Source organism: Cladophialophora carrionii, assembly GCF_000365165.1.
Source record: "Cladophialophora carrionii CBS 160.54 unplaced genomic scaffold supercont1.1, whole genome shotgun sequence".
Taxonomy (NCBI): Eukaryota; Fungi; Ascomycota; class Eurotiomycetes; order Chaetothyriales; family Herpotrichiellaceae; genus Cladophialophora; species Cladophialophora carrionii.
Window position 1 is genome coordinate 4683652 of NW_008481816.1, and position 26903 is coordinate 4710554.

The 26903-nt window shown below is 54.3% G+C and overlaps 10 protein-coding genes across 10 annotated transcripts; 7 read left to right on the forward strand and 3 right to left on the reverse strand.

Annotated features, from left to right (window-relative positions):
- Nucleotides 1-19: 19 nt before the first annotated feature.
- G647_01675 (uncharacterized protein) lies at nt 20-1325 on the forward strand (the record flags this gene model as incomplete). Its single annotated transcript, XM_008725074.1, has 3 exons — nt 20-702; nt 821-933; nt 1108-1325. 3 exons carry the CDS (start codon nt 20-22, stop codon nt 1323-1325), a joined length of 1014 nt encoding a protein of 337 aa, XP_008723296.1.
- A 1490-nt stretch (nt 1326-2815) lies between these two features.
- Nucleotides 2816-3862, forward strand: G647_01676 (uncharacterized protein; the record flags this gene model as incomplete). The annotated part of the gene is made up of 1 exon (XM_008725075.1): nt 2816-3862. The coding sequence occupies one exon, from the start codon at nt 2816-2818 to the stop codon at nt 3860-3862; it is 1047 nt and encodes a 348-aa protein (XP_008723297.1).
- Nucleotides 3863-5959: 2097 nt separating this feature from the next.
- On the forward strand, nt 5960-7649 carry G647_01677 (uncharacterized protein; the record flags this gene model as incomplete). Its single annotated transcript, XM_008725076.1, has 2 exons — nt 5960-6514; nt 6570-7649. The coding sequence occupies 2 exons, from the start codon at nt 5960-5962 to the stop codon at nt 7647-7649; spliced, it is 1635 nt and encodes a 544-aa protein (XP_008723298.1).
- Nucleotides 7650-9132: 1483 nt separating this feature from the next.
- On the reverse strand, nt 9133-10113 carry G647_01678 (uncharacterized protein; the record flags this gene model as incomplete). The annotated part of the gene is made up of 1 exon (XM_008725077.1): nt 9133-10113. The coding sequence occupies one exon, from the start codon at nt 10111-10113 to the stop codon at nt 9133-9135; it is 981 nt and encodes a 326-aa protein (XP_008723299.1).
- A 2188-nt stretch (nt 10114-12301) lies between these two features.
- G647_01679 (uncharacterized protein) lies at nt 12302-13054 on the reverse strand (the record flags this gene model as incomplete). The annotated part of the gene is made up of 1 exon (XM_008725078.1): nt 12302-13054. The coding sequence occupies one exon, from the start codon at nt 13052-13054 to the stop codon at nt 12302-12304; it is 753 nt and encodes a 250-aa protein (XP_008723300.1).
- Nucleotides 13055-14357: 1303 nt separating this feature from the next.
- On the forward strand, nt 14358-16806 carry G647_01680 (uncharacterized protein; the record flags this gene model as incomplete). The annotated part of the gene is made up of 2 exons (XM_008725079.1): nt 14358-15573; nt 15635-16806. The coding sequence occupies 2 exons, from the start codon at nt 14358-14360 to the stop codon at nt 16804-16806; spliced, it is 2388 nt and encodes a 795-aa protein (XP_008723301.1).
- A 708-nt stretch (nt 16807-17514) lies between these two features.
- On the forward strand, nt 17515-18240 carry G647_01681 (uncharacterized protein; the record flags this gene model as incomplete). The annotated part of the gene is made up of 1 exon (XM_008725080.1): nt 17515-18240. The coding sequence occupies one exon, from the start codon at nt 17515-17517 to the stop codon at nt 18238-18240; it is 726 nt and encodes a 241-aa protein (XP_008723302.1).
- A 1641-nt stretch (nt 18241-19881) lies between these two features.
- G647_01682 (uncharacterized protein) lies at nt 19882-20147 on the reverse strand (the record flags this gene model as incomplete). The annotated part of the gene is made up of 2 exons (XM_008725081.1): nt 19882-20029; nt 20089-20147. The coding sequence occupies 2 exons, from the start codon at nt 20145-20147 to the stop codon at nt 19882-19884; spliced, it is 207 nt and encodes a 68-aa protein (XP_008723303.1).
- A 1575-nt stretch (nt 20148-21722) lies between these two features.
- On the forward strand, nt 21723-22343 carry G647_01683 (uncharacterized protein; the record flags this gene model as incomplete). Its single annotated transcript, XM_008725082.1, has 1 exon — nt 21723-22343. The coding sequence occupies one exon, from the start codon at nt 21723-21725 to the stop codon at nt 22341-22343; it is 621 nt and encodes a 206-aa protein (XP_008723304.1).
- Nucleotides 22344-24400: 2057 nt separating this feature from the next.
- Nucleotides 24401-26366, forward strand: G647_01684 (uncharacterized protein; the record flags this gene model as incomplete). The annotated part of the gene is made up of 2 exons (XM_008725083.1): nt 24401-25406; nt 25519-26366. 2 exons carry the CDS (start codon nt 24401-24403, stop codon nt 26364-26366), a joined length of 1854 nt encoding a protein of 617 aa, XP_008723305.1.
- Between the last annotated feature and the right edge of the window lie 537 nt (nt 26367-26903).

The following is a 26903-nucleotide window of genomic DNA, read 5'->3' on the forward strand; positions in this document are numbered from 1 at the left end:
CGGGATGACAATGCTCAACATGCTGAAATGGTTCGCAGGCCTGTTCCTCCTGGCGATGACCCTCCAGCCAGCTGCGACAGCGGACACGTCGAGAATCTTCCGCTTCCCACAAGGCACGGACCAGGAAGCCGAGCACGAAATGAGACAAGCTCTCGCCGATGCAATGACCCTGGCCAGATTCGTCGCCATAACGACCATCCCCTGCGAAGAGAGCTTCCTCCGATATTTCACGCCCGCGGACTTCCTGCTCGTCCAGCGCGTCTTCCGCACCATTGCCAACATCCCGTTCAACCAGCAGTTTGATCCCCGGAACGTGGGGCAGATCCTGCAAGCACTGGCCGTGTATGCTCCGCTGAACCCGAAGTTCAACCAATTGTCCATCGCCCTAGGTGACAATCCAGACGTTGGACCGCCGGACCCGAGCACCGAGGGGTATAGCAATACCAGGAAGTGCAGTGACGGCATCTACGCCGGGCTCATGCTGTATGACCCCCCGAGATATGGACGTCGGGGGTTGATGTCCTTGTGTCCACAGACATTCGAGACATTTTACTCCCTAAGGGATATCGAGCATCCTCCTGCATGGGCGTTAGACGAGAACGGTAATCCCGAGGAAGGGTTTAGCTGCACCAACATGCTCGACAGGGATACCGATTATATGCTCAGTCCCGGGGCTATTCTCCTGCACGAGTTGCTGCATTGGTAAGTAGACACTCTCTGAAGGCCTTCATTCCTGCGGAATGATGGTTCTGGTTGGTTGGGATGGTCCGCCAATAACGTTCTATACTTGACACTGACGAAGAATTGTGTCGCATTACAGGCCGTATCTCTTCCAGGATATCCCCGGGTATTCGACCCTCGTGCGCCAGTATCCGCACAACGACTATTCCAAGATCTGGGATTTCCTGGGACCGAGCCCCTCGGACGGTTACGGTAAGTGCTGGTGTTGTATCGTCTTGTTTTGTCTCGTCCTTCATTCCCACCAAGGGAGGCAGGCGGAGGGAGTGCGTGCATACAGACACAGATCCATGTCGAGGCCATAGACCCCATCTTTCTCGTACCCTATGTTGCATTTGCAGGTGGGTCGGCACTAACGTGACATTTCAGGTCCCTACAACGCCATGGCCGTGAGGAACTTACCCGTCTCACCCATCACCGGGACATCTCAGGCCATCCAGAACGCCGACAACTTCGTCTGGTACGCCGTGAGCAAGTACTGGGGTTGGCGTTGCGGGAGGCAGTTTAAGCGTTCCACCTCTGCAGAAGACGCCGAGCTGCGTGGCTTTCTGGTCCGGGACAATGGCTTGAGTGGCGGGCTTCGATAAATGGTGGAGCAGATGCAGGCAGATGAGGATGATTCTGCTGGGTATACGACAAAGAAATAGCTGCGAGAGATTGCGAATGCTTACAGTCAGTAAATGCTAAGGCGGGGATACAGAGCTGCTTCTGATCAGTGAATAGGTGTCTCTGTTTCCCTTGAGTCCAGCTTGAAATTGATCGAGATTCCCAGCGGCGTAGATCTGTCTCTCGAGTGTGCTGAACACGATACCGCCAATTTGACCGCAGTAAGAGAGGCGGACACAGGGCATAAGGAGCGTCCTCCCGCCAGCTCTCCATGGGGCGTAGCCGCCAGCCTGGCCATAGGTGTCATACACAGTATGTACTCCGTACTTTGTACGATACTTGGTCCATGTCTCCAACATGTCCCCTCCGCACAACTGGAAGAGCCGTCGATAGATCTTAGCACGCAGCAAGCATGTAGTGAGATGCGGGTGGTGAGGAAATATGGGAAGGATCTGCTGGACGGGATTGTTTACTCACCCGTAGTGGAGGGGGCACGTGAGGAGGGAACATTTCAGTGTGACGCTACCCGAATAAGGTCTAGCGCAAAATACGGAGTATCTAATCGTGGTCTGAGTCACGCCTGGGAGCCTTGCACTCAAATGGCCAATCACCGTTCACCTTTGCGGCTCTGCCACCACATAGTCACAGTGACCCTGATAGAGCGTCCGCTCTTTGGGGCAATCTACTGGGATGCTGACTTTTGTGAACGTGCACACAAGGATGTATGGGTGCAAGCAAACCCCAGGAACGTTAGACTCTTTAAAGTTCCTTTGCCGTACCCCATCCTTCACCATCAATTGGATGCATATTGCCAGCGACTCTCGGCAAACTTTGCTAGACTTCGTCGAAGTAGCGAAGTCCAGTAAGCGAATCTAGTCAATTGCAAGCCGCAACCTGTATTTGTGGGAAGGCCCGATCGGTTAGCGGTGGGTTTCCTGTTGAATCCACAGCTGTTTCCGAAGCTCGATGTGGCCGTCCATCACTCTCAGGCTTTATCCGGCTTCAGACACAGGTTGGAGTCACATCACCACCAGGACTGCCTGCACGGACAGCTCTCGATCACTTCCAGAGTGCGTTGGTGTTTCGTCTTCACTGTCGATAACTGACAAGTCACTGCGCGACCCTCTTCTTATTGCTCCTCTTGTTCCTGTGTCACACTTGCCGGCCGTCACCAGAGACTTCCCCTCCTATTCACTAGCCATTCACTGGCCACTCACCTGCATGGACTTTATGTAACCGCCAGGTCCAGTCCAGCCCAGTGTCACTCACCTTAGTTGCCATTCACATTGACACAACAACCCACGAAAGAATCCACGTCGTCATTTTCTCGATATCATTTTGACCGATCCTCAACTCTCAAGGCTGCCTGTTTCGTCAAGCATCCTTCCCATCGCGCTCAGCTCTCATCGTCTCATTGAGTCTCTCAGCATCACTCAGAATCTCTGTGCTACTCGACGGACGCATTGTCAGCATGTGGCTTCCGAATCCCACTCGTGATCGCACCCTTCCGAATCGCGGCCGTCGAAATGATCTCCGGCCAGCCTTCCAGCCACGAATTCAACCTAACCCGTGTGCCCAAGTCAGTGTCGCATCACCGGGAGCTGGTGCTGTGGCAAACGTCGCAAAGCCTGTTCTTTCTCGCCCAGCCAGGCCTTTTCGCTTCTTCGATCTGCCTGGTGAAATCAGGAATCGCATCTATGACCTCGTCGTACCCGAAGCCCGAGTCATTGTCTCTGGTACCCATCCTCAGAAGCAACTCCAACAGTTGAAGAAGCGTGAGCCCAAGAAGAAACACCAGGCGCCTCGATACCATCTCCAGGGCACATTCGCAGGCGGATCGACAGAGGCTTCTCTTCTCTTCTCCTGTCGCCAGATGAATTGCGAAGCCGTCCAGTATGTGTACGCCAGAACAACATTTTGCTTCACAAGCTTCGTCGTCCTCAGAAAATTCCTCGGTACTGTCCCCGAGGCAGCTCGCTCGAGCATCGTGAGCCTAGAAATCACTCATATCGGATACGGCGAGCCCCCATTGCTGGCGGACCGCGAGTGGAAGCTGAGACACGACGCCAAGTGGTCTGCGGTACTAAATCAAGTCAAACAACAAACGGCACTTAGACGACTGGTCATCGACATAACCAACTTCGACTGGCCCATCCAACTCGAAGCCAGGGAACCATGGGCTAAACCCTTGCTTGCGCTTGGGGCTGATGGTCTGGATCGTGTCGACGTCACGCTGGAGCATGACGGTTTCCCACGGGACAGGTGCACAGCAGCAGCGAAAGAGCTCGAGAACAGGATGATGACTAGGGAGGGCAGGAAGCAGAAGAGACAAGAGGAGAAGCGCAAAGCAGCCGACGACAAGAAACGGCTCGAAGAGGCAACACGCAAGGCCACAAAGGTGTTGACTATCAAGCTTCCAAGTGGCGCGACACAGATAAGCGGACCAGTCAAGAAAGTTGTCAGAAGCAAAGGCCTCGAGCAGTATGCGGTTGCGCAACCTCCGATCGCGTTCTGCTAAACGCTGTGTGATTCCCGGCTTGTGTGGGTGGGGAAGAAATTGAGCTCTGATGGCGGCTATTTGATATCTGCACAAGGGACGGACAGTGCAGCACGATAGCATCATAGAAAGCACTTTTACGGCAGCGGTGGCGGAAGAAGAAAAAGCTCATGAAAGGAAACTACTGCATGGCTTTGCTGAGTGGTGAGGGGGAGGAGTGCTGCACATTCATGCGGGAAACCTGCAGCAACCCAGAAAGACAACACACATTAGTACCCCCGCCAGAAGCGCTACGCACGAGATAGCAGAGGCTAACCGCGCACAAAAGCCGGCAATGATCAATATCAATCCAAACAGAGGAGACTTGGGGGAGACGGCCTCGGTCATACGCGCTCCTCATGGTGATCCACCCATGGCGGTTGCACAAAAGGATGCGGAGAACGGAGGACGGAGGACGATTTGCGAGTTACTGAGTGCCCTGGACGATGCGTTGAATCTCTAAAAATAGGTGCCAAGGACAGAAAGTGGTGGAAGCACGATCCGGGAAATCGTGGCTGTGGCAGGCTGGCTGCACGCCATAGAACTTCAACCATGCAAGCACTGAACGCGGGCAGTCTCCCGTCAGTGCGAGGCACGAGGGCCACGAGAGTCACTTGAATCCTCTGTCATCGACCTGGACTTGGACCCAGAACGAATCGACCGGTTAGTTACTGAGATCTCGCACTCCGTACTCCGTACTGTGTAGGCAACAGAGGCCGCAAAGCCACGAGATTGCAGCTCCTACAAGAAGCCATCATTCAGGCATCACTCAGCCATCTCTCAGTTCATCCTTCGCACCACCTCAAGCAAGCCCCTACAACGTGTACTTCGTAACTCGTACCGTCATCACGTCTGCCTCGGGCATCTGTGCAGCCAGTGATACATTCATAGAAACAATGTTTCTCGATCCCACCTCCACTTGCTGGAGGTGAAGGGCCATCGGCAGTCCCAAGCGTCTAATGCAGAGCCATGCAAGGCCCAACGGACGCTGAGTGGCCGGGGATGTGATGGCCCCGTGTCGGGCATCTGATTCGCTCTTTGCCAGCGCTTCACCGGCGCCTCTCGTCCAACCAAGCTGTTCTGCCCACCTGCCGTCACGCGGTCGCTGCTGCTGCTCGACTCCATCTGCTGCCACCTGGACCTGGATTCTCTCTGTGCTCGCCTTTGCTCTCGTCCAACCGCCCGCGCGACTCGATTCAAGCGCCCATCAATCCCATCTCGGAAATAAATGGCTTCATCTTAACATAGTAGTCCATGATTATTGGAAAGGTAGACCAGCGGTACAATCGCATTTACTTACTCAAGCAGATCCTTCTCGTCGTGCATTCTTCTCTTCCTCTTCTCACCTTCAGCCTCAGTCCTTTCTTTCCGTGTAGAGATTCCTTCGACGCTCGCGCAGGCTTCGCTGAGTACATTTCGTTTGGTTCTTGGCCCCTTGTCCGAAGAGCCGTTGCCCAGCACTGCCCAGCACAATCCTACTGCTGGCCCTACATACACGTACTCGTAGTGCGGGAGAAGCAGCAAGAGACTCGACCGGCCGATTCACCGACCGCAAAGCGCCAATTGCCACAACGCTTGTTCCACCCTTCAGTCCCAGGCACACAATCAGCACTCGGTGTCTGCTGCTTCAGTTCATTTGCCTGTGCCAATCGCACAAGTCACATTTGTCCCGGCGAAGCGCCTCGGGTCAGCTTCTCTCGAGTCTCGGCCAACCTATTACTCGACCTACTCGCCCATTATCCATCTCACTCTCTTTCCCAAACCACCTCATCGTCTGTCTATATCATCTCTTCGGATGATTCAGAGCTGGTTCTCGACGACGTAGCGGACACACTCGATCCATCAACGCCCTCTCGCACCATATATGTCACTCTGATCTCGTGCAGCTGGGGCTTTCCGTCTCACGTCAGCATCGGCACGCTACCAGTCACGACCCCGACGCACACGCAGTAATTGCAAATCACATCGGGGAATCCCTGTTCCACGTTACTCTCACCGGTACCACCCCGCCTCACTGGGCTGAGCTCGCTTGACACTATCGACGCGTCCGATAAAGAATAGTCGAGTCCCACCAGCATCATGTCTCCGCCCTCCAACTTCGAACCTGTCTCACCTATCGACCTCACCGCCGACCCCAGACGTTCTCGTCGCAGCGTAGGCTTCAATATCAGCGCTGAAGACCTCGACGAGAAATCCAACATCAAAGCGTCAACCCGATCGATACGCACAAACTCAACAGCATCTACACGTTCCTCCACGGCTGGCGGTAACCAACCCGTGGTGAGGCGGGCTCGCTTCGCCGAAGCCACGACTGTCTTTTCACCCGCCTCTGGCCCTGGCGAGCACCAGTCGCCTTTTGCTGATCCGTCGTCCAAGATGGAGAGCGCCAGCACGAGTCAAGCCGCGAAACCGTCAGACGTTGGGTTCGGCTACATTTCAGACAATCAACCCGTAGAACAAAATGTATACATCACATCAGACCCCAACGGTCCAGCGGGACAACCACTCAAATCCGCACTAAAGACCCCGGGCACGGCATCGAGAATGCTCAATCCTTTGTCACCGACATTCCGAGAAGAACAGATTTTGGAAAAGGAAGAACTGAAGACTGAGATCCAACAGGCCAATGACCTGGTGAGTCCACTCGAATTCTCTCATGCGGGCTGCATTGACTAACGTTTTCACTCAGAAAGTCAAAACTCGTGTCCGCATGGCCAAGATGGTCCTACGAGGCGTCAACTTCTCCTGCTCACTCATCGTCCTCGCCATGCTGTCTACCGTGCTTACCATCTTCCACGCCACGAGGAACCTCCCCAACCGCAACAATCTGCCCGCTTGGGCCCCGAAACAGAAAATCTGGCCGCAGATCGTCGTGCTCAGCATCGCCTGCGTGTCCCTATTGTTTTCCATCGTTGTCATATTGGCTTATTGCAGGGGCGGCCACCGCCGGGCAGAGAAGGTCGCCGTTTATTACACCATGTTTGCGGTCGGCTGGTTCATGTTCAGCATCGTCATGTGGCTCGTCGGCGCCGGCATCTTGCACGGGAGTAAGTCCTCAGGTGGTGGACAGGACCTCTGGGGCTGGTCTTGCAAGGACAACAAGCGACGACAGCTCTTCCAGGATGACGTCCATTATGCCTTGGTCTGCCGTCTGCAGGATTGGTCCCTGATCTGCTGCATCATCGAGGTCGTCGTCGAAGTGCTTGTCATCGCCATCTACGGCATCGTTTTCTACCGATTCTGGTCCAAGAACCGTCTGCGAAAGTCCATGGACGCCCGAGATCGCGCGCGCACAGATCTTTACCTTGCCCAGTTGAGGACCCAGTCTGCGCCCAACACACCGGGCTTCGCTCAGACTCCTCGCACCCCAGGGTTCCCCACCATGATTAAGACTCCCATGGACGCATACTCGGCTGCTGAGCAGGGATCGAGTCCAACTCAATTCGTTTCGCCACATTCCGCCACCAGCAACACCACAGCCTCCCCATTCAAGCTACAAGCACCGCCTAGCCGCGTCACAAAGGCGACACCCACGGCCGCGGCAGTAGAAGTCCACCCGTCTCCGTCACAGGAGAGATCAGCCATGTCGACGAGTCCTTCGCCGCCGCCGCCCACAAGGGCGATGAGCCCACCTATGTCGCCTCCACCAGAAGAAAGATTCCACGCACACGTGGCTGCGGCGCCGGGTGAGCAGGTATACGAGGCCGTCCCCATCCCAGGGGCCAACTACGTGCCTCCAAGCCAGCACCACCCGGGGCAGGCATTTTGAGATGGGAATGGACGAGTAGGGGGGAGAGAAAGGAAGATGTGCTGAAGAATGCACACTTACATATGTACAGGAATTAATAACTTTTTACGTCTGCCAAAGCCAGGAGTATGAACATGAGTACGAGAGTTTGAGATATCAGAATCATTTCCGAGCGTCTACATTTAGGCCTACGGCATGGAGTGCAAGGCAGGCAGGCAGGCAGGACCACCCACACCGGGGACCATTCATTTCATTTCATTTCATTTCATTTGATCTCATTTTGACTCTTTGAAGCCCGTCGTGTTTTCCTGACTCGACCGTGCAATATCTCAGTGATAGTACGGAGTACGGTGTATAGTGTTGGGATATGCAGTTTCCTCCCAGAAATCAACATCGACACCAATATCCACACGTTCTACGTACAGTCCCGGACAACATAGCGTACTCATGTATGTATGTATGTGTACGTTGTCTGTGAAGAAGAGGTGAGGTGCTCTCGTGGCTGTACTGTGCTGTGCTATGCTGTGCTGTGCCCTCCAACTTTTCGCGAGTATTCGCAGGACTTGGTCAATGTATATACGGCGTCTGTCTGTCTGTCTATAAAAGAAGAGAAGAAGTGGCTCTTGTGCTGTGCTGTGACGCTCGGGATCGGCCCGTCTGATTTGCACTCCGTACTCCTCTAGGTATTTGGGGCCGGTGCTGGTGCTGGTGCTGGTGCTGGTGCTATCGCTGTTTCGAGTGCACGGAAGACCTTGGTTGGATACATACGGATATAAACATCAAGTATTGAGAATGGTTCTCGCCGCACCTCCAGCGGCGTTAGTTACCGGTGGTCGCGTGCGTGCCGGGCCGCGGTTCGCTTGTTGGTTCTAGTGGTTCTGGTGGTTCTGGTGGTTGAAAATGGCTCAGGCAGTATACTCTTGTACTCTTGTACTCTTGTACTCTTGTGATCTCGTTACTTCAATACTCAATGCTTCAATGCTTTAATACTCAATGCCTCACTACTCAATGCTTCAATACTTCGAGACTGGTACTTGATTGATTCGGTCCAAGAGATACGGAGTGCATAGGATTAAAATCTCCGGCCCAACCAGGGTATAGTCCAGCACGATCCAGCCCATACCGTCTTCAAAGAGCAGTCAGTATACTCTTGTAATCTTGTGATCTCATTGCTTCATGGTTTAATACATCAATACTCGTACTTGATCGATTTCGTCCGAGAGATACGGGACGGGGGTGTATAGAAACGAGTTCTCCAGCCTAAATTGGGTACAGTACACTATAGTACAGTACAGGCCACGCCGTCCAAAGAGCACACAGCGTGCAATGTTTGGTGCACATATCCTCCGCATCATCAATGCCGGCCTCTCCCTGCTGCGTCTGTTTCTGCTCTGCTTTTCGCTCCTCTGTCGCTCCTCGACGGCTTCCATTCTCAGCAATACCAACGCTCGCAGCTCACACTCATAGCCATTGGCCTACTCACACCTATTACCTTCAGAAGCAGTCACATCAGTCCACCGTACGGATCATCGCGCCGCTCGTAATATGCTCGCTTCTCACCTCCGCTGGCCCACCTCTGCCGTTGCGCCGACGCGTTCGGACCTGCCGAGACCCTAAAGCCGAAGAATGTGTGCGACTTGACCGCCGAGTCCGTCGGTGGTTGAGACCTAGACTTCGAATCGTGATGCAAGTTGAAGTAATGGTGCGACGACGTTTTCGCCGGGGTGTGCTGTTGTGTGACCCTCGAGCTGGTTGTGATATTCCGGTCTGCGTGTCCTGATGCTGCAGAAACGGCGGAGGAAGGATCGCGCGAAAACATCGCCCTCACAGATTCCATCTCGCGAACATGCTTCGCGTAATCTAGTTCGAGGACGTCATGCCCTGTGTGGTGGCCCTGCTTGATCTGGCCGAGATATTCCTTGACGGCGTCGCCGGCGAAGGCCAGGACGAGATCCGCGTCAAATGCGGTGGCGGGCTCGAGGATGTCGGCGCCGAAGAGCATGTCTAGCGCCGCGCGGAGCCAGTCTTCCTCGGGTCCGTATGTCGGCGTGCGGTACAGGAGTGGCGATAGTTTCGGTGCGAGTTTCGCGACAGACAGGCTGTGCGTCGAGAGCAGGATGCGTACTGACAGGGTAAATGGCTCGCTGGGGACATCCGAGGAAACACTTGTCGTTGTCCGAGGGGTATCCGTCGGCCCTGTTGGATCGGACGAGCTGATCGGGACAGGAAACTCCTGTTGGCGGAGTTGATGCTTGTGCATGTCGAAGAGAGCTGTCCCTGGCCCTGTTCTGACGTCGTTGTCGTCCTTCGCGACACGCCGTTGCGACGAGAAGAAGGACTTAGCTTTGGGCCTGGTCGTAGCTCGGGACGGTTGTGGGGCTGAAGAAGTCGGGCTAAGGAGTATGGCCCAGTGAATAGCGTTGGCGCCTTGAGACGACGACACCGGCTGCGCGGGCGTGAACCCTAGAATTGTGATTTGTGACATGATGCGAAGAGTCTTCGCTTCGCAAAGGACGAGGGAGGCAGGATGCTTGTTCTCTGCACTCGTGCTGAACTTGCTCGATGATCCTTGGACGAAGGAATGGCCAAAGTCTACGTCATAAGACCTCCCAAGACTTGGAGACGGGGAGTCTGCCAATCTAGGACCTCGCGCTGCTCTGTATATCTTTCCACTTCAACAACTTCGTGAACTTTCTGCGAAGATAGGTTGTAGTCAAGCCTTGTTGATATGGCGTAGACGTGTTCGACGCTAGCGAACACGCTATGAATCCTCCCGACGCAGCCTCCGCTGACTTGATGACTGTACGTGTAAGGCTGATGCCTCTGGCAGGTGGGATGACGAGTGATCCGCGGCTGATGTGGGAGAGCTGATCGGCCACTCTGAGAGACTCGCGGCCGAGATCTGCTTCGACGCTGGTTGAACGAGCTGTTATTGGTGAGAATGGCTCCTCGGAATCGAATTGACAAGTCACTGTCTTGAGGCGAGTCTTTTGCCAGAGGGCCTGTTTATGTATTCAACCTCCTCACGGTCTTTCTGCTGTCAGGATGCGGAATGAGATAATCGCGCATGCGTTGTTCTCACTCGGTCCTTGTGTTGCCTCTTTCCCCCAGCTTCCAATACGCTTGATATCGGTTCTGCGTGCTTAGGCTGGAAGAGAGTAATAGTAATACTGCTGAACAATCCTGTTGATCTGTACGTGCGAGAGCAACAGCACAGGGACTGTCCAGGAGTGAAGCCTCGAGCTGATTGGCAAGCGCTTTGAACACTGAGTAGTAATCAGGAATATTGGCCGTGAGATTCGAATGAAACGGGCCGAGTGAGTCGTTTAGGAGTGAGGCCAGTTGCGTTGCTCGCACGGTGGATTAAGCAGCCTGGCATATGACTGCTTGGATGCCCGGATCTGGTCAGGGGAAGAGCAGCTGGACAAGGAAACTGCAGGAAACGAAGGTCTTTCATATATATCACAAAGAGGATACATTACCTTTGAGCGGCCTTAGATCGGCCACGGATTGACGAGCATAGAGCATGTGCCCCCGGGGAAAAGGGTGATGACATTGGATGGCGATGAAATCACGCATGCTGCCCAAACGAAAGCGGTTGAAACCATCAAAAGCAGCTCAAATGTTGATGTCTAGTGATGCTTGAAATGGCAAGCGAGAGAAGCGAACGACGGATGAAGTAATGTTGCGGCAATTAGTCCGGTCGAGTCTTGGGAGCAGTGGCGGACAGTGGATGATCTGTCTGGAATTTCCCATCGCTTCCAGCCAATGCGAGATCAGGGAGCGTTCACTGAGTTACCGTCCGAGTCTTCGCCGAAGAGGCTGAGAAATATTCAAGCCTTGCCGTCGACAGAAAAATGATGGACATATATCGGACGACAGACCGAGCAACCTGCGGAACAGCTGTGACAGAGCCAAGTGTCCGTCACTGGCATAAGAACTGGAGCAGTACGAGGCATCGCTGCTTCGACTGGAAGTCTTCTAGACGGCGACCAGCGAGTCCTTCTAATGCGCAGGCAGCAAGTGAATTGCAAAAGGTTGTACAGAGTACTACCATCTACAATACTCTCCTCCAGAACTGGCAAATCCCGAGATTGTGCTTGCCACAGCTGGTCTACCGGTTCCTTCTCTTCAAGCGTTGTTCGGGTCACAATAATAGAGCTGGAGTCATGCCGGGAGAGGTCTCGTACCATATATTGCTGTACGGCTATTGACCGACAGGAGAAGCATGGAACTGGGTATACGACGGGTATGAGAGACTAGCTCTGGGCTGGTCACCAGGGTCAAGTATTGTCTTGTCGAAGAGGGGAGAACTGGCACAAAGTAAGCTCGCAGAAGCCGGCAGACTGCGTCTCGACATGAAATGGGTGTGTAGGGTCCAAGTGAGCAACGAATCCTGGTGGAATTGAGAGCTTGACTGGGGCTTTTGGTTGCAAAGCATAAAACTTGTCATATCGGAGTGTCAGCTGTTGTTGTACAACGAAGGTGATATCTTATTATTACACAAGTTGTCTTCAACCCACGCACGTCGGCAGAAGGAGGTCACAACACGCTGCTTCCAAAGGCTTGATGATCATATCGTCCGGACGCGGTTGTAGCAGTTCCAAGCTAATGTGGTGCGCTTATGAACTCTTCCCCCAAGTAATGTAGACGGATGACCCGACGCTCATAGCTCATACGGTTGAGGGATAGTTCCCACCTCTTTTCCTGTTGAATGCACGCTGGTCTTTGAGCCAGCGGCGGTATCCAGCCACACTTCCCACCTTCTCGCCGTAGTAATCAGGGACCGGGTTGTTCGTGCTGGCACCACTCGGGTTGACTCTGTGCTTCTTTATTCTCTCGAAAAAGCCACGCTCTTTGATATTGAACTCTTGGAGCCGAGTACGGTGCGATAGTCTCCAGACGGCATTCCCGAAAGCCGGACCTATCAGCCAGCCAACGATGGTCGAGCTGAACGTCGCAATCACGATTCCAATGACCGGATCGGTGGGAATCACTTTGGTGATATTGTCTGCAAGCGCTGGAATCTCTGAGAAGGAATACAGGGCGCCGGCTGTCGAAAAGAGAGAAGTGAGGATGGAGGATGCGAGGGAATACCGTCGTCGCACCGCCCGCATGCGAAAGAAGGTGTTCCAGTCGAGCGCAGTAGAAGGTGAGGCGGCTGCTGAGACGGAGGGGTTTGTGGAGGTGGAGGCATGTCTTATTCGGCACAGTGACGGCGTGAAGAAGGATGAGGGAGTGGTCGACACAGGCGGGTTTGCAGCTAGGGGGTAGATAGTCGCAGCTCGCAATCGGTGTTGATTCTGTGGGATCAGGACAGCTGACGATATCGTCCGTCTCGTCGATAACAGCGCATGGTGTGATGAAACCAGCGTGGGACGAGACTGCGAGAGCTGCAGTCCGAGTCTGGTGGTTTTCGAGGACATGACGAGCCTCTGTTCAACGAATGCTGAGGTGAGAAGTGAGAAGCGACAATTTTTGCTCCCGTCACGAATGCCTCAGTTGCTCATGGTGGAAAGCGGTAGCAAGGATGGGCAGATTAAATGCACTAATCGCGGATGGATTCGTGAGGACATGCAAGTGCAGCAATAATTAATTGATTGATTTGGTGTTGCTGTCACTTCTGCCTCCCAGTTAATTTTCCGAGCTCTGCCGGCACGTGCAATTCGAGCTCCTCCACAGGCTCATTGGGCACGATGCACCCAAGCAAGAAACACCCTAGATGCAAGCATGGTAGCCGCTACTGGGGTACGCGGCACCAACTCTGCTTCCGGGGCAAAGGCTTAAGTCAGCACCCAGGCCACCAAAGGGTACGAGGTATGGGGTGGCCCGTGCATGATGCGACGGCAGTTTTCAGTTCAGCTCGGATAAGAGCAGGCGTCTGGTGCTTCGAGATGAAGATTTCAGGTGGTTCTAGCCTCAAGTCAGACCCTGTGCGCCCATTGCATCCGCCGCCTAAACGAGAAGTTAAGGCCCCAAGCATGTGCCCCTAGCCTATGGGGATTCCGTGGGCTGCCTGGGAAGGTTCAGCACCCTGCTCTTGGTTCGGCTACCTCGAATGGAAGTAAGCCTATCGTTTGCCCTCTCTTTCTCCTCCATCACTCGGGCATTTATTGAGTTGGGGAGGAGATGCCATGGCTACGCATCTGCGTCCCGCCTATGCCGCATTCGACTCTTGAGGCCGTCGTGGGCAGCATCCGAGTCTCGACAGTTTGTCTGGCCCGTGTCGGCGCTGTTCGAGTCTAATTGATCCTCTCAAGTCGCTTCCCCATCTTATCCATCGTCTGCTTCCGGGTGATGTTGAGATGACACCAAGGTCAACATCGGATCGCGAATGCTGATGTCGCTGTACCACGCTCCATCTGGATGACACCTCTGCACCGCTGCCATGCCGCGCCCAAAGAAACCTGACCAGGATGGAAAAGAGGTCAAGAAACGGTCTAGGAACGGATGCTGGTTGGTTCACGCCCCTCTCCAGTGCTCGAGGACGCCAGCTTATATCTACACTCACAGGCCTTGCAAGTCGAGGAAGGTCAAATGGTACATGATGAACCCGCTCCGCAGTCTGCTGATGATGGATGCTGACCGTGTCGCCACAGCGGAGAAGAGAAGCCGGCCTGCGCCAACTGCCTGCGACAAGGCGAGACGTGCGACTACAGCATTCGCCTGAACTGGGACGGGCGGACTAAGAAGAAAGAAGAAGGAAATGCAAAACCAGGCTCGACACCCATGTCGTTTGGCACTCCTCAGTCCACCAACGGCTATACCAATGGCGCCTCCGACACGAGCCCAAGTACCAACGGCCACACTCCAGCGCCAGCCCTCGCCGTCCACACGCCCAACTACTCCCTCGAGCAGCCTTCGTTCGAGTCGCCTGTGCCCAGCGTCAATGAGTTCCAGGTCAATCTGCCAATCCCAGCGGCGAGTGAATTCAATCCAGCTATACTTCCTCCTCCTCCCATACTCCGAACTCCTCAATGGGGTGAGAACAGAAATGGAGGCACTCCCCCTCCACTTGATCCCGTTTCTCTCTCGACATCTGGCCGCCATCCGCTCGGCCTCGCACCCTATCCCTCTCCCTCAGAATCCGGGTTTGGCAGTCCCAACCTCAATGGGATGACCAACTTCAACGGCTATTCGATGCAGATGCCGCCACCCATGCACACATCCAACCCCATGGGCTACCAAGAGTCGATAAATTCACCCTATAATCCCGCCAAGAGGATGAAGTTGAGCCCTAGGACAGATAGTTTCGGCCGCTCCGCCCTCAACTATCAGCGCGCCGGGTCTTATGGCCCGAACGATATCGAGGAAGTTGGTCCACGAGTTCAATTTAACCCAAACACCCCGACCTTCTTCCCCTCGTACCTGAGTAACCCCTTGACGCAAGGAGCGTTGGCGACATCTCAAAATCAGGACAATGACGATCGACGGATTTCTGTCAGCTCTCTGCTCTCCGAGGACCCAGAGCCTGACGATCGCAGAGGCTCCTCCACCTCCAATGGCCAGAATCAAGCGCCCGAGGAACAGATTCCGCGGCGTGGATCTCTCCATCAGCGGATGATCTCGTACACGGAGACAGAGACATACGGTCAAGACCGTGGAAATCCGGATCTCGATATTCCTCGGAATAACGATACTATGGCCATCTCTGGCATGTCTCCGTCCGATCACAGCGACTTCGAATCGTGGCTGCACGACACCGATCTGGGCGTCCCCGAGTTCGGATTCGGGCTGGTTAGTCGAGACACCGTCTTTGCCAAAGGTGGCTATTATGCGTCGCCTGTACAAATCAAGATCCCTCGAAAGCTCGAGCCGTTGCCTCTCACTCTGTCCAAGAACCCGATGAACTTGCTGTACTTCCATCACTTCCTTAATCATACCGCCAGAATCCTCGTCCCACATGATTGTCCAGAGAACCCCTTCAAGACGATATTACCAAAGAGTACGTTGCCGACTTCCGGCTGACAGTAAGCTCGTCGCAATGTTTTACTGACGTGTCATAGTGGCCGTTGACAACCCCAACCTCCTGAACCTGCTCCTAGCCTACTCGGCGTGCCATCGAGCTAGACTCCTGAACCATCCTGAGCCTGCCAATCGGATAGCGCTCTGGGTACGGGACGTGTTCCCTTCGCTCCGACAAACGCTGGAAAATGTCTCAAATTATGAGGTCTCGAATGCCAACCTGGCCACAGCCATCATGCTGTCCTCTTTGGAGATCATATCGCCATCGAGTTTCGGCGTATCGATACCCTGGCAGAATCACCTCAGCATCGCCCGCAGCATCATCCGCGCCCGAACAGGTCCACATTCCATCTCGCGCAAAGACCCAGTCATGTACTTTTTGACCCGGTGGCTGGCATATCTCGATGTTATGGGGTCATTGTCAGGACGGCGCAATGAGGAGCCTCTGTTCGTTGGGAATTACTGGTCGAACTCGCATGAAGATAGCACCTCGGCCAAGGAGTTGTCCCTGACAGACGATGAAGCCGATGACGAAGACGACTATACCATTGATTGTCTGCTTGGATTCACCACTCGATGTGTCCAGATCCTGGCTCAGGTGGCTGTTCTGGCACGGGAGTGTGAAGCAGCAGGGAGGATTGACAATGAGACAGGGCAAATCAACGAAGATTGGAAGCCCTCGATGGACATACTGCGTCGGGCGGAGAAATTACGGCTGGATCTGGAAAAGGCCCAAAACCACGAACAGATATCGTGTGCTCACCACAGCCCTCAGATGACCAAAGCCTCGCTATGCGGGACCCACGGGACGCGGCGCAACTCGGCCTACGCAGATATGTCGCAGAAGGACGTGGAAGAATCGCTGGCAACCAATGCCGCGTTTCACTGGGCAGGACTCGTCCACTTGCTGCGTCGAGTCCACAACCGACCCCGCCGCGATCCGGAGGTGCAGAAAGCAGTGCACGAGATTGTCAAGATCCAGCAACAGAAGATCAGGGAAGGCGGAAGTGCCGAAGCATGTCTCCTCTTCCCCATGTTCACGGCTGGAGTTGAAGCGGAGGACCAACTGGATCGAGCAGAAGTCCTGAGTCGGATCAAAGGAGCTGAAGGACTCGGGATGTGCCAGGTCAGTCGAGCCAGAAGGGTCATGGAGGAGGTGTGGAAGACTGGAGTCAGTTGGGAGTGCCTGACCACGGGGGATTTCTTTGGATAGCGGCGTCGGTCCCAGACTGTGTCGTGGCAAGGACGATGTCAGCTCGGAACCTGGGAACCTGGGTCTCCACGGAGATGATCAGATGCTCATTTCTACGCCATCTTACGATTGTATTTTACTGAGCGTTGGAGTTACGGGCGGTGAGAAATACCCAAACTGTCGTTATAGAGAGTACCACTCGACATACCTAGCAATGTCTGGGACTCGAATACCACGGGATGAACGACTCGGTCCTTGGACTTTCCCGCAAGGCTGAACGGAGCCGTAGAGCCGTCGCCCCTACTGACCGTCATAGCCTGGTCTGTGGCACCACGGTGAACGACTCGGTCCTTGGGTTTCGTGCCAGGCTGAACGGAGCCGTACACAGTACTCCGTACTCCGTACTGTAGCCCCCCCTGACCATTCCCGGAGCATTTACGTCAGCATTCAATTTGTGCCTCGATCCGTGATTATCTCGACTTTTCTTCTCTCGTCCTGCCTTACTCCGTACATCCCTCAGATATACTGGCTGATTGCATGCCACAGGAATTTCGGGTCCCACGCCTAGGTGCTAGACACTCGTTGCCTCCGATTACGTCAGGGTTGTCGGCCGACATCTCGACGACGAACCCACTGCACACTTTAATCTACTTGTTCCTTTCCACTCTGTTCTTCTACGATCCTTGTTCTTCCCAGTTTCAAAGGCCACCACATCAGACTTCACTAACGATGGCGGCCACAACGACCACAAACCGCAATCCCGACAATCTCCCCCTCCCACCTCAGCATCCGCTCCAACGCCTGCGTGCCCCGTCGCGCGACCTCTCGGCGGCGCTGCACGCGCTGGGCCTCGCCTCGTTCGCGTATTCGTACAACTGGCTGCACACGCACCCCAACGACATCAACTCGGCCTACGGCTGGCACTTCCAATACCTGACCATCATCGGGCTGACGCTGGCGACGGTGACGTTCCTGCTCGCCCTGCTGGCCGACCTGACGCTCAGCCCGGCCATCTTCACGGCCAAGAACAAGCTGAGCATGTGCGCGGCGCCGCTCGAGCTGCTCGTCTCGCTCCTGTACTGGGGTCTGCGGCTCGTGGACCCGGCGCTGGTGGTGCCCCCGGAGCTCGAACTGCCCGTGGGCGCGGACCTCAGCTTCCACGCCGCGCCCGCCGCTTTTCTCCTGCTCGATCTCCTCGGGTTCAGTCCGCCGTGGGGCATCACGGTGTTGCCGAGCTTGGCCGTGTCGTGCGCCATCGCGCTGGCGTACTGGTTCTGGATCGAGCTGTGCTATAGCTACAATGGCTTTTATCCGTATCCTTTGTTTGCGCTGCTGGGCAGTGGCCAGCGAATGGGTTTGTTTGGAGTGAGTGCCTTGTTGATGGCGTGGAATACGGTCGTCTTGAAGTGGGTTTATGGCCGCGTCAATGGGGTGGAGGGAAGGCAGCGGAGGTGATGCGGCATCCCTGTGCTCGTGGCAGCAGTAGGGCGGAGAAGGGCAGGGCAGGGCAGGGCAGGGAGTGAGTGGTGGTGGTTGAGCTGCACCGATGCTTGCATTTCCATGCTTGGATACTTTCACGCTTGCATACTTTCACGCTTGCATACTTTCACACGGGCATATTCCACACTTGCATACTCCATGCGTACATATTCCATGCTTGGATACTTTCACACTTGAATACTCTCTGCTCGGGGCATGGTTGCATAGGGGGCGTGCGAGAGCACATTGAGAAGGTCAGAGGCTCTAGGACAACGTCGCATGTATGATATACCACATGTGGTAGTAGGGACATGTGACAACAGTCTACTCAGCAGATCTTAACCACAAGTCTGGGCCGTGCATGATATGTACATACATACATACATACATACATACATACATACATACATACATACATACATACATACATATATACATACATATATACATGCATACAAACATAGTAGACCGAAGTCCACCGAACAGCCTGCTTTGACCTGAACGTCCCTCTGTACACCGTACACCGTACGCGGAATAGGTGTGATTGCGACCGCGGAGAACGATTCGCTTGACTACAATGACGCGTCGTAGGTTGAGAGTACTGTGTACTGTGTAAGGTACGGAGTATTTGTCCCGGAAATAATCCCCCCTTTTTTCTTGTCGGCTTTTTCTTTTGTTAAAGCTTCATCTGGGCGTTGGAACCCGGTTCAGCGAGATAGGAACCGAATGAGGTGAACACGAGGTATATCTGCGCAGTTGAGCGGTCAATACTACAACTCTAGAATGCCTTGGTGCCTTGGTACCTTGGTACCTTGGTATGTGACGGTTATCTCTATATTTCCGTACTCGTTGGCCTGCTGTCCGTAGAGCGGCGGAGAGAAAACCATACCTAGGTACCTTGATATACTACCTACCTAAATATCATTTGGTACCTTTTCACCGGGCAGGAGGGCACGTCATGGCTTGGGACTTGACGTGGAGTCTGGGATGTGATGTTAAGACCGACTGTATCCCTGAGTGAGGGAAGATATGTGACTTTCGCTCACCTGATATGGTTACGAAACTGGGGGCGAGGCTGCGAGAAGATGCTTCAATTACTAGCAGGTGGGCACAAAGCCACTCTGGGCGCTCTGGGACGAGAATGTCGCAAATACTGAGTGTCCGGAGATCGTGGTGATAGGGAAGACTGAACGACCGAGAAATCGCACCTCTCAGAGGGAGTGCTCCGCTTCCCATAGAGATACTCTAACTGTTGTCAGTGCTGTCAGTCTTGATTGTGCAAAAGGAAAAACAGGAAGATGGTCGCAGATTGATGCTTCATAACAATTCATAATTCCAAATGCTGTCGTGACATTCATCTAGGGTTGTCTTTCTTCCGCCGACTACCCCTTACTTCGCGAAGTCGCCTCTCGTGCTGCGAGTCGCCTGCGTCTCTTTCGAGGTCACTATCGGGCTCCCTCCGTGGCTGGCTCCTACTACGGCTCCTATTCGCAGCACCCATATGGGACCCATGAGAATCGACTGGCGTTATCTCGTCACCTGCCCTGGCTTTGCCTTTGGACGATTGCCGCCTCGAGGCAGACGGTCTACTGACGGGCCTGCTGTCGCTGAATTGGGTCATTTCTGGGTGGTCACGCTGGTTGTGGTGCGAGGACGATTCTCGCTTCGACTTTCTGTCTCGTCTACCAGAGGACGAGGCCATCGCAATACTTCCCACAATTGCTGGGTCGTTGTGATATTCCCACCCTTTCGTGTGATGCATATGCTTGCACCAAGCGTTAGCACGGTACTACGCAGACAATTTAGTCAGAAGAGTTTTCTTACCTGATGCGGGCCCCAGAGTTCTGGAGTGGCCGCGCGGGCTCCAGCTCGTTTCTCGTCATTGGTAGGAAACCCAGAGGCCGCAGCTCTCGCTGCCTCAAGCTTCCTCCGATGTCGACGTTTCAGCCAGACCATCAGCCAGGCAAGCAAGGGAAGTCCCACGGCTAGGATGCCTAGCATCAAAATCCACCGCCAATGTCCTTCGATCCTAGGATTCCAATCAGCGCATAGCCCAAAAAGGCCGTGAGATACCTACCAAGACTGCTGGGTTGAGGGGCTCGAAGCTGACGCGCTTCCGGTCCCAGTATTTGTAGCGGTTGGGAGGGGAGTGGAAGTGCTTGTGATGGTCACAACAGTGACTGAAGCGGTGGCCAAAGGATCAATCCCTTGGCCGACCTGTTGACAGAAGCCCGTGAACCATGTTTGCAGTAAACTTCTGTCCGTTTCAATTGTACATTCGGCGGCGCATACAGAATCTGGAGTGCTGTAAAGTGCCTGTAACAGACTGCTCTGACAGAAGCAGTTCTCATATGTGATCTGGTCTGTGGTTGGAACGTTCGGAGGGACACAGAATGACTGCGCCTGGAGTAGCACGGCACAACCGACTGCGCAACCAGGAAATTGTGGGGAGGATGCCGTCGGAACAATGCTTTGGCCCGAGACAAGACGCAGGAGGGTGAAAAGAATGGAGGATAGCGTGAGGATCAAGGAGCGCGTTCTCTTCATCATGGAATGTCTGTTATCGAGTTGGGGGATGGCGTTTTCGGTAACGAGCGTGGGCAGAGATATGGCGGTACTGGTGTCAGGTCGAGCAAACAGCGTACATGGTGGCTTGTCGCATCGAATCGCGACTCAAACGAGCGAGGACGCTGCTATCAAACCACCGACAGCAGCAAGATAAAAGGTCAGGAAGGGGTGAATAAACCGAGAAAGAAACCTAAGACAAGCTGGACGACTGGACGCGGGGGGTGGTTGGATGGACCTCAGAATGGCAAACACCACTGCGGCAAAAGAGGTCAAGCTCGAGGCACATTCTGCAGCTTGCATAATAGTGGATGACGCCCAGATGATTGTGGATGGTGTGGATGAGTGTGGATGATAGGGTTGCGCTTTGGCTGGAAGCAGATGTGGCAGGAGGCCATTTCGCAGGCCTGTTTGCAATTGGCTGTCGCACCGGCAGCTGCTGAATCCTGGCACCTGGCAGAAGAGCCGCGGATAGGCACTGATAGGTCCAGCGGAAATGAACTCGGCCGCTCCATTGCGCTGGTCTCCTGTCGTTTGCTCATGATCGGGAGGCGTCCTGAGAACAAAGAGGCGCATCTGACATGGATACGCACAATCGCGCCGATATGGCAATTCCCTCTTAACGTGCAGTACGTACGAGTATGTACCCAGTACCAGTGCTGAGTACATACTGGGGGCACCCAGACATTTAAGTTAGGCGCTAGACCAGAGCTCCCCACCCAATTTAGGGAAGCCCGGCTAGGGCCTATTGCGTACTGGGGACAGTATGGCTCGGCAGCTTTCGCCGAGGCCTCCGCTACGAAAGGAAATTCGTCCTTCTCACCCCTCGTCAAGTTTCAAGATCCTTGCCGTCCGCGTCGGTGCTGGGTACTCGTACCCCAGCACTCTACATCATGGCGACACGTCCCACAGCCTCGGCCCTTTTGATCAGGCTGTTCGAAGACCTCGCCGGAACCTGGCTCCTTAATCGCCAACTTCGAAGCGCAGACCCTTCAGAGCCATCGGGGCGATGTGCTGGTCAAGCTCTATTCACGAAAAGGCCGTCGCCGTCGCCTGTGGTTGACCCGGACGGCAAGCTGCACTCTGCCGACGCGGAGCTCTTATACCATGAACACGGGGAGTTTGAGATGATGATGGCCTCCGGTAACAATCTGACCAGCGTTCCTACCTTCACCTTTTCAAGAAAATACATCTGGCGATTACAAAAAGCCGAAAATGGGCATACCATAAGTATCTGGTTCACCAAACCAGGAACTGAGACCATCGACTACCTGTTCCACAAAATAGATATTCCCTTTGAGGACGATCAGAATCTCGGAGCCGATGGCAGACTTGTCCTCCACGGAACTGGTGGCCACCTCTGCGTGGAGGACTTCTACAGCAGCTCCTACACCTTCACCTTGTCACGATCAAGCGCCGAATCTCCCGTCACGCTCGCTTCCTGGAGTACGGTACATGAGGTTCTCGGCCCAAAGAAAGATCAACACATTGAGACAACTTTTGTCAGGCTTTGACCGAACGCTGCTAAGCAAGGGTCCTCAATAGCAAAACTCTGCGCCAGACATATCCACGTTTGGTCCCGCTCTTCTGATAGGGTTGAGCTCTCAGGCAAACCGCTCGGTTTCCAGGGCAGTCCCGACGACGAGGAACGCGTCAACTAGCTTCAAACGGGGTCTGGCTGGTCGCACTCTCAGGTAGAAGACATCTGAAGTGTCGAGCTCTGCGGCGAGTCTCTCACAGCACTACGAGACTACCTAGATTACTCGCCAACGGAAAACCTAATTGGCATCCACGGATTGATCCTAGAAGGGTGAGCGAAGGCGGCTTTGACCTGAGCATCACTGAGCGTTTGCCTGAGCAGCACTGAGCCCTCGGGGAGCGCTCCCTGAACACTCCCAGAGCAAACACACCGGGGCAGTTCAATACCACGTACAGGCTGTGAGTTCTACCTATTGGCTGCTTTGCCGACATAAACATGCTCACCGGTCCCGTCCTCCCTGGGACGGGACATGTGATCACTTCTGCCTTGAGTCAAGAACCCAGCCCTCCTCGTGCGGGCAGCTGAGATGATATTGTCCAAACCCGGGTCCCGAGCCCCTAAATTGTGGTGCCACATCGATGATGAGCACCTTACCGGCCGCCGCGTCACGAGGGATACGTCGCACAGCGCAAGGATGGCCCTGATTCCTCAGTTCTTCGAACCAATCCATGAAGACATAGAGTCCTCGAATATTAGTATGGAATACTTAGACCGTTTCACTAGGGTCCAGCTCAACAGTCGCCAGCTAACTTACCCATGCGAGCGAGGACGTCTTCAGTGACAGTGTGCAGATCCGAAGCACCATCTCCACGGCGAATGAATTAGCCAACGGGAAGAGCGACCCTTGGTCGTCTTTGCACATCTCTCAAGCTCTGACGGCAAATGGCTATATGGTTCCTGAGCTGGGTGACGTATCCGTGGACGATACATGTAGTTTGTATGAGGGATAGGCTTTTTGAGCGACCTTGTTCGTTGTCGCACCACTGTCACGTTACAAGGGATATGGAGGAAATGGCTTGTAAGGATGGCACGGTGATGGGTAGTCTGACCAAATCCCTGGTATAAACGTTGAGCCTTTACACTTCTGGACGTCAATGACTAGAATGAGTTTCCACTGGCAGCACTGGTTTCCCCAACTCTAACGAAGACAATCAAGTGATGATTTTCGTGCTCCCTTCCTAAAGCAACGTGGCTAGACGGGACTAAGATCCACTGAACGGACGTTCGAATCAAGAAAGAACTCTTCCTCCTCTTGGCGTACGAGTAAGATGCCGAGATGCTACTCTCCTGTGCCCGGCATTTGTGCGTTACCCAAGCTAATAACGACACGTGACCGGCATCGGGCATCTCCTCCGATGGTGTGGGCGCACGTGACTGCGGGGAAACAGTTGCCCACCGGACCATCTAGCGAGCTCGCCCACATGGCAACCTGCATGCATGGTGCGCCACTTTCTTCCTTGAAGATTCTCTGCACCAGGCTGTCGGTTGCGGTGGTCTTTTGCATTAGGCATAGTCAGAATTGCTTGGCCCCAGACCTGCAGCGGCAGACGTGTATCAACCACCTTCTTTCTGATATCCACTCCTGCGAAACGCCCATCCATGACTGCATCAGGGTTGCCCGAAAGGTTGCGGCCTATAGATGGAAGACGACAACTCGTCGAAAAGCCGGTTACCGGGGCTGCCGAAAGGACTGGCTTGTAAGAAATGCCATCCCGGATGGAAGCTCATCCCGCTAATACCAGATACCCAAGGCCTCGAGTGCAGGAAGCAGAAAGTGAGATGTGAGCGTCAGTCTGGCCAGCATGTGTGCCAGAGATGCCGCCGGACCGGCATCAAATGCACATCAAGCGGTCGAAGGGCCGATGTGTCTAGTCGGGACGACCACAAGTGAGTTACCTAGGTTGACGAACCCTTCGCTCCCGCCCTTCGAGCCGGCGAATGCAGAGGAGGAGCAAGAACGGACCCTGAGACTGAAACCTCGTTAGATGGAAAGCGGCAACTGCTCGCAGGATCAACCAGCTGGAGGCTGCCATGGATAATGTGCTGCAGCGATCTCGACCCGCTGGCTTCTCAGGCTCCTGCAATAGCGATGATACGCAGTCCATGGGGGATTGTGAGCCGAATGCCGCACAAGTTAGCACCCCGGTGCCACCAACAGGTGGCCAAATACGCGACAGCGTCCCTACAACAGGGCCATTGCAGGAGCGGGAGATCAATGCGGTGCCGATGCAAACATTGATGGAGGTGACAACTCCGCAAGACACGCCCGCCAGCGGCGGCAGAATCGAGGTCGAGGCCGCAGCTCAAGGAAGAGATTTGATATCCACCAGCGAACTGTCTCCTTCCCATGCCAGTGACCTTTTCATTTTATTCAGGGACCGGATGAACCGGTACCTCTGGGGGGGAGTCGCGTTTCCGCACGACAGTCTCCCACCCGTGCGGCGGTCGTCACGGCTACTTAGCACGGTCGTCTTCACCATTGCCTCCTTACACGTTCCCGACAAGGAGGCGCAGTTTGATATGTGCTACAAAGAGTACGTGTCACTCGTGGCGGAAGCCATGATCGCTCGCCATCACAACCTCGACGATATCCGAGCCCTGGTGCTGGGCGCCTTCTGGCTCCCCGATCTGAGCTGGAAGTTATCAGGCCTGGCGGTCCGGATCGCTACCGAACTCAATCTCCACCAGGCATTCCATCAGCCGTCGTCGTTTGAGGACGAAACCAAGTTTACCAATGCTCGGCTTTGGTACTTGCTCTATGTCTGCGACCGGCACTTCAGCATCACACATGGACGACCACCCATGCTCAATGGAAACTCGGCGATTGACAAATACGACAAGTTCTTGGCCTCGCCGCTCAGTACTCCGGGCGACAAACGGCTGATCAGCCAGGTCGATCTGTTCCAGACGCTCGATGAAGCTTATCACACCTTTGGTGCCGACACCACCTTGCCCCTGGAAGAGTCAAACTTTCAGGTACTCAGACAATTCACCGTCAAGGTAGAGAAATGGCGACTCGAGTGGGAGTCTCGCTTAGGTCAGTGCCCTTTCCTTCCCATTTCTTTCCTGTTGTCATCCCGGCTCCTTGGTATGTTTCCGTCGGAGAATTGTATCTCGTCTAACCCGTGTCCCACTTTATGTGGCAGCAGTTCTCGACCCCTTGATTGACACGTACCCGTCCAAAGGGGTGGCCTTACACTACCATCTCGCCAAACTGCAGCTCAACTCGCTGGCCCTCCGGGGCATGTTGCTGGGGGCCAGTCTGTCGGTTGACCGCATGGACGCAGCCCACGTGGCCGTCGCCTCGGCCATGGCGGCGCTCCGACTCGTCCTGGACGAGCCGTGCATTCGCGCGAGCATCATCGGCGTCCCACTCTTCAAGCACGCCATGTTCACCTTCTCGGCCGTGTTCCTGTTGAAGGTGTCCTGCCAGTGGAATGCCGCCCTCTACATCGACCAGGCACAGGTGCTGGACCTGGTCCAGAGCGTCGTGGACCTGACGAGAAGCTTCAGCATCAATCGCCGACATCTGGTGTACCACATCACCAAGGGCCTGGCCGAAGCCGTCCAACGTATCCGCGGCAAAGCCATCATCAGCCGGGATGCCGACGCGCACCAGCAAAATCATCCACAATCCCACAACGCGACAGGATTGTCGGCTTCTTTTATTGCCGCCCCACTGGTGGCCACCAACGGCAACGGTACGTCCCATCCACAGCAACAACAACAACAAAATCCACAGCGACTGCCACCGTCGTACTCTCCGGTGGATCCGCACCTTGCGGACCTCTTCGACGAGTTTGCCGTGGCCGACGGCTTGAACATTGCAGCCAACAATTGGCTGTCGTACGTTTCAATGGACGCCTACTCCTGCCCGTCGGCAAATCCGCAAGATACTGCCGCTCCGATGGCATGGGACATGGAAAGTGGTGGTCACAACAACGCAGCTGGTGTTGATGACGCAGGCGCCTCTCATCAGCATTTTAGTTGGGACTGAAAAAAGGAAAATCGGTGCAGGATATATACATTTATGTACATTACTGGATTGATATTTCTGGATACTGTAAACAGGTGGCGTAATATGCCATACCCACTCTTTGCAATGTACACACACACATCCAAATGTATCCTACAACACGAGAAGGCTATGCGGATAACCATTCTTTTCGTGCCAGTTCTCCTGATTAAGTATTGTAAACACATTAATATATACCTTCATATCTATATATATCTGTCTCTGGATCGATATTTCTGGGTACAGTAAACAGGTGGCGTAATATGCCAAAACCGCTTTTTGCAATGTACACACACACACACACACACACACACACACACACACACACACACACACACACACACACACACACACACCCAAGTGTATGTATCCTACACCACGAGAAGGCTATGCATCTGAGATACCCATTCTTCTTTTCGCCCCAGTTCTCCTGATTGAGTATTGTAGAACGCATCAAATTTAGGTAATGCTATGTACAGAAAGACACGTACGTATGGATGTAGACGACGGTGTTTTTTT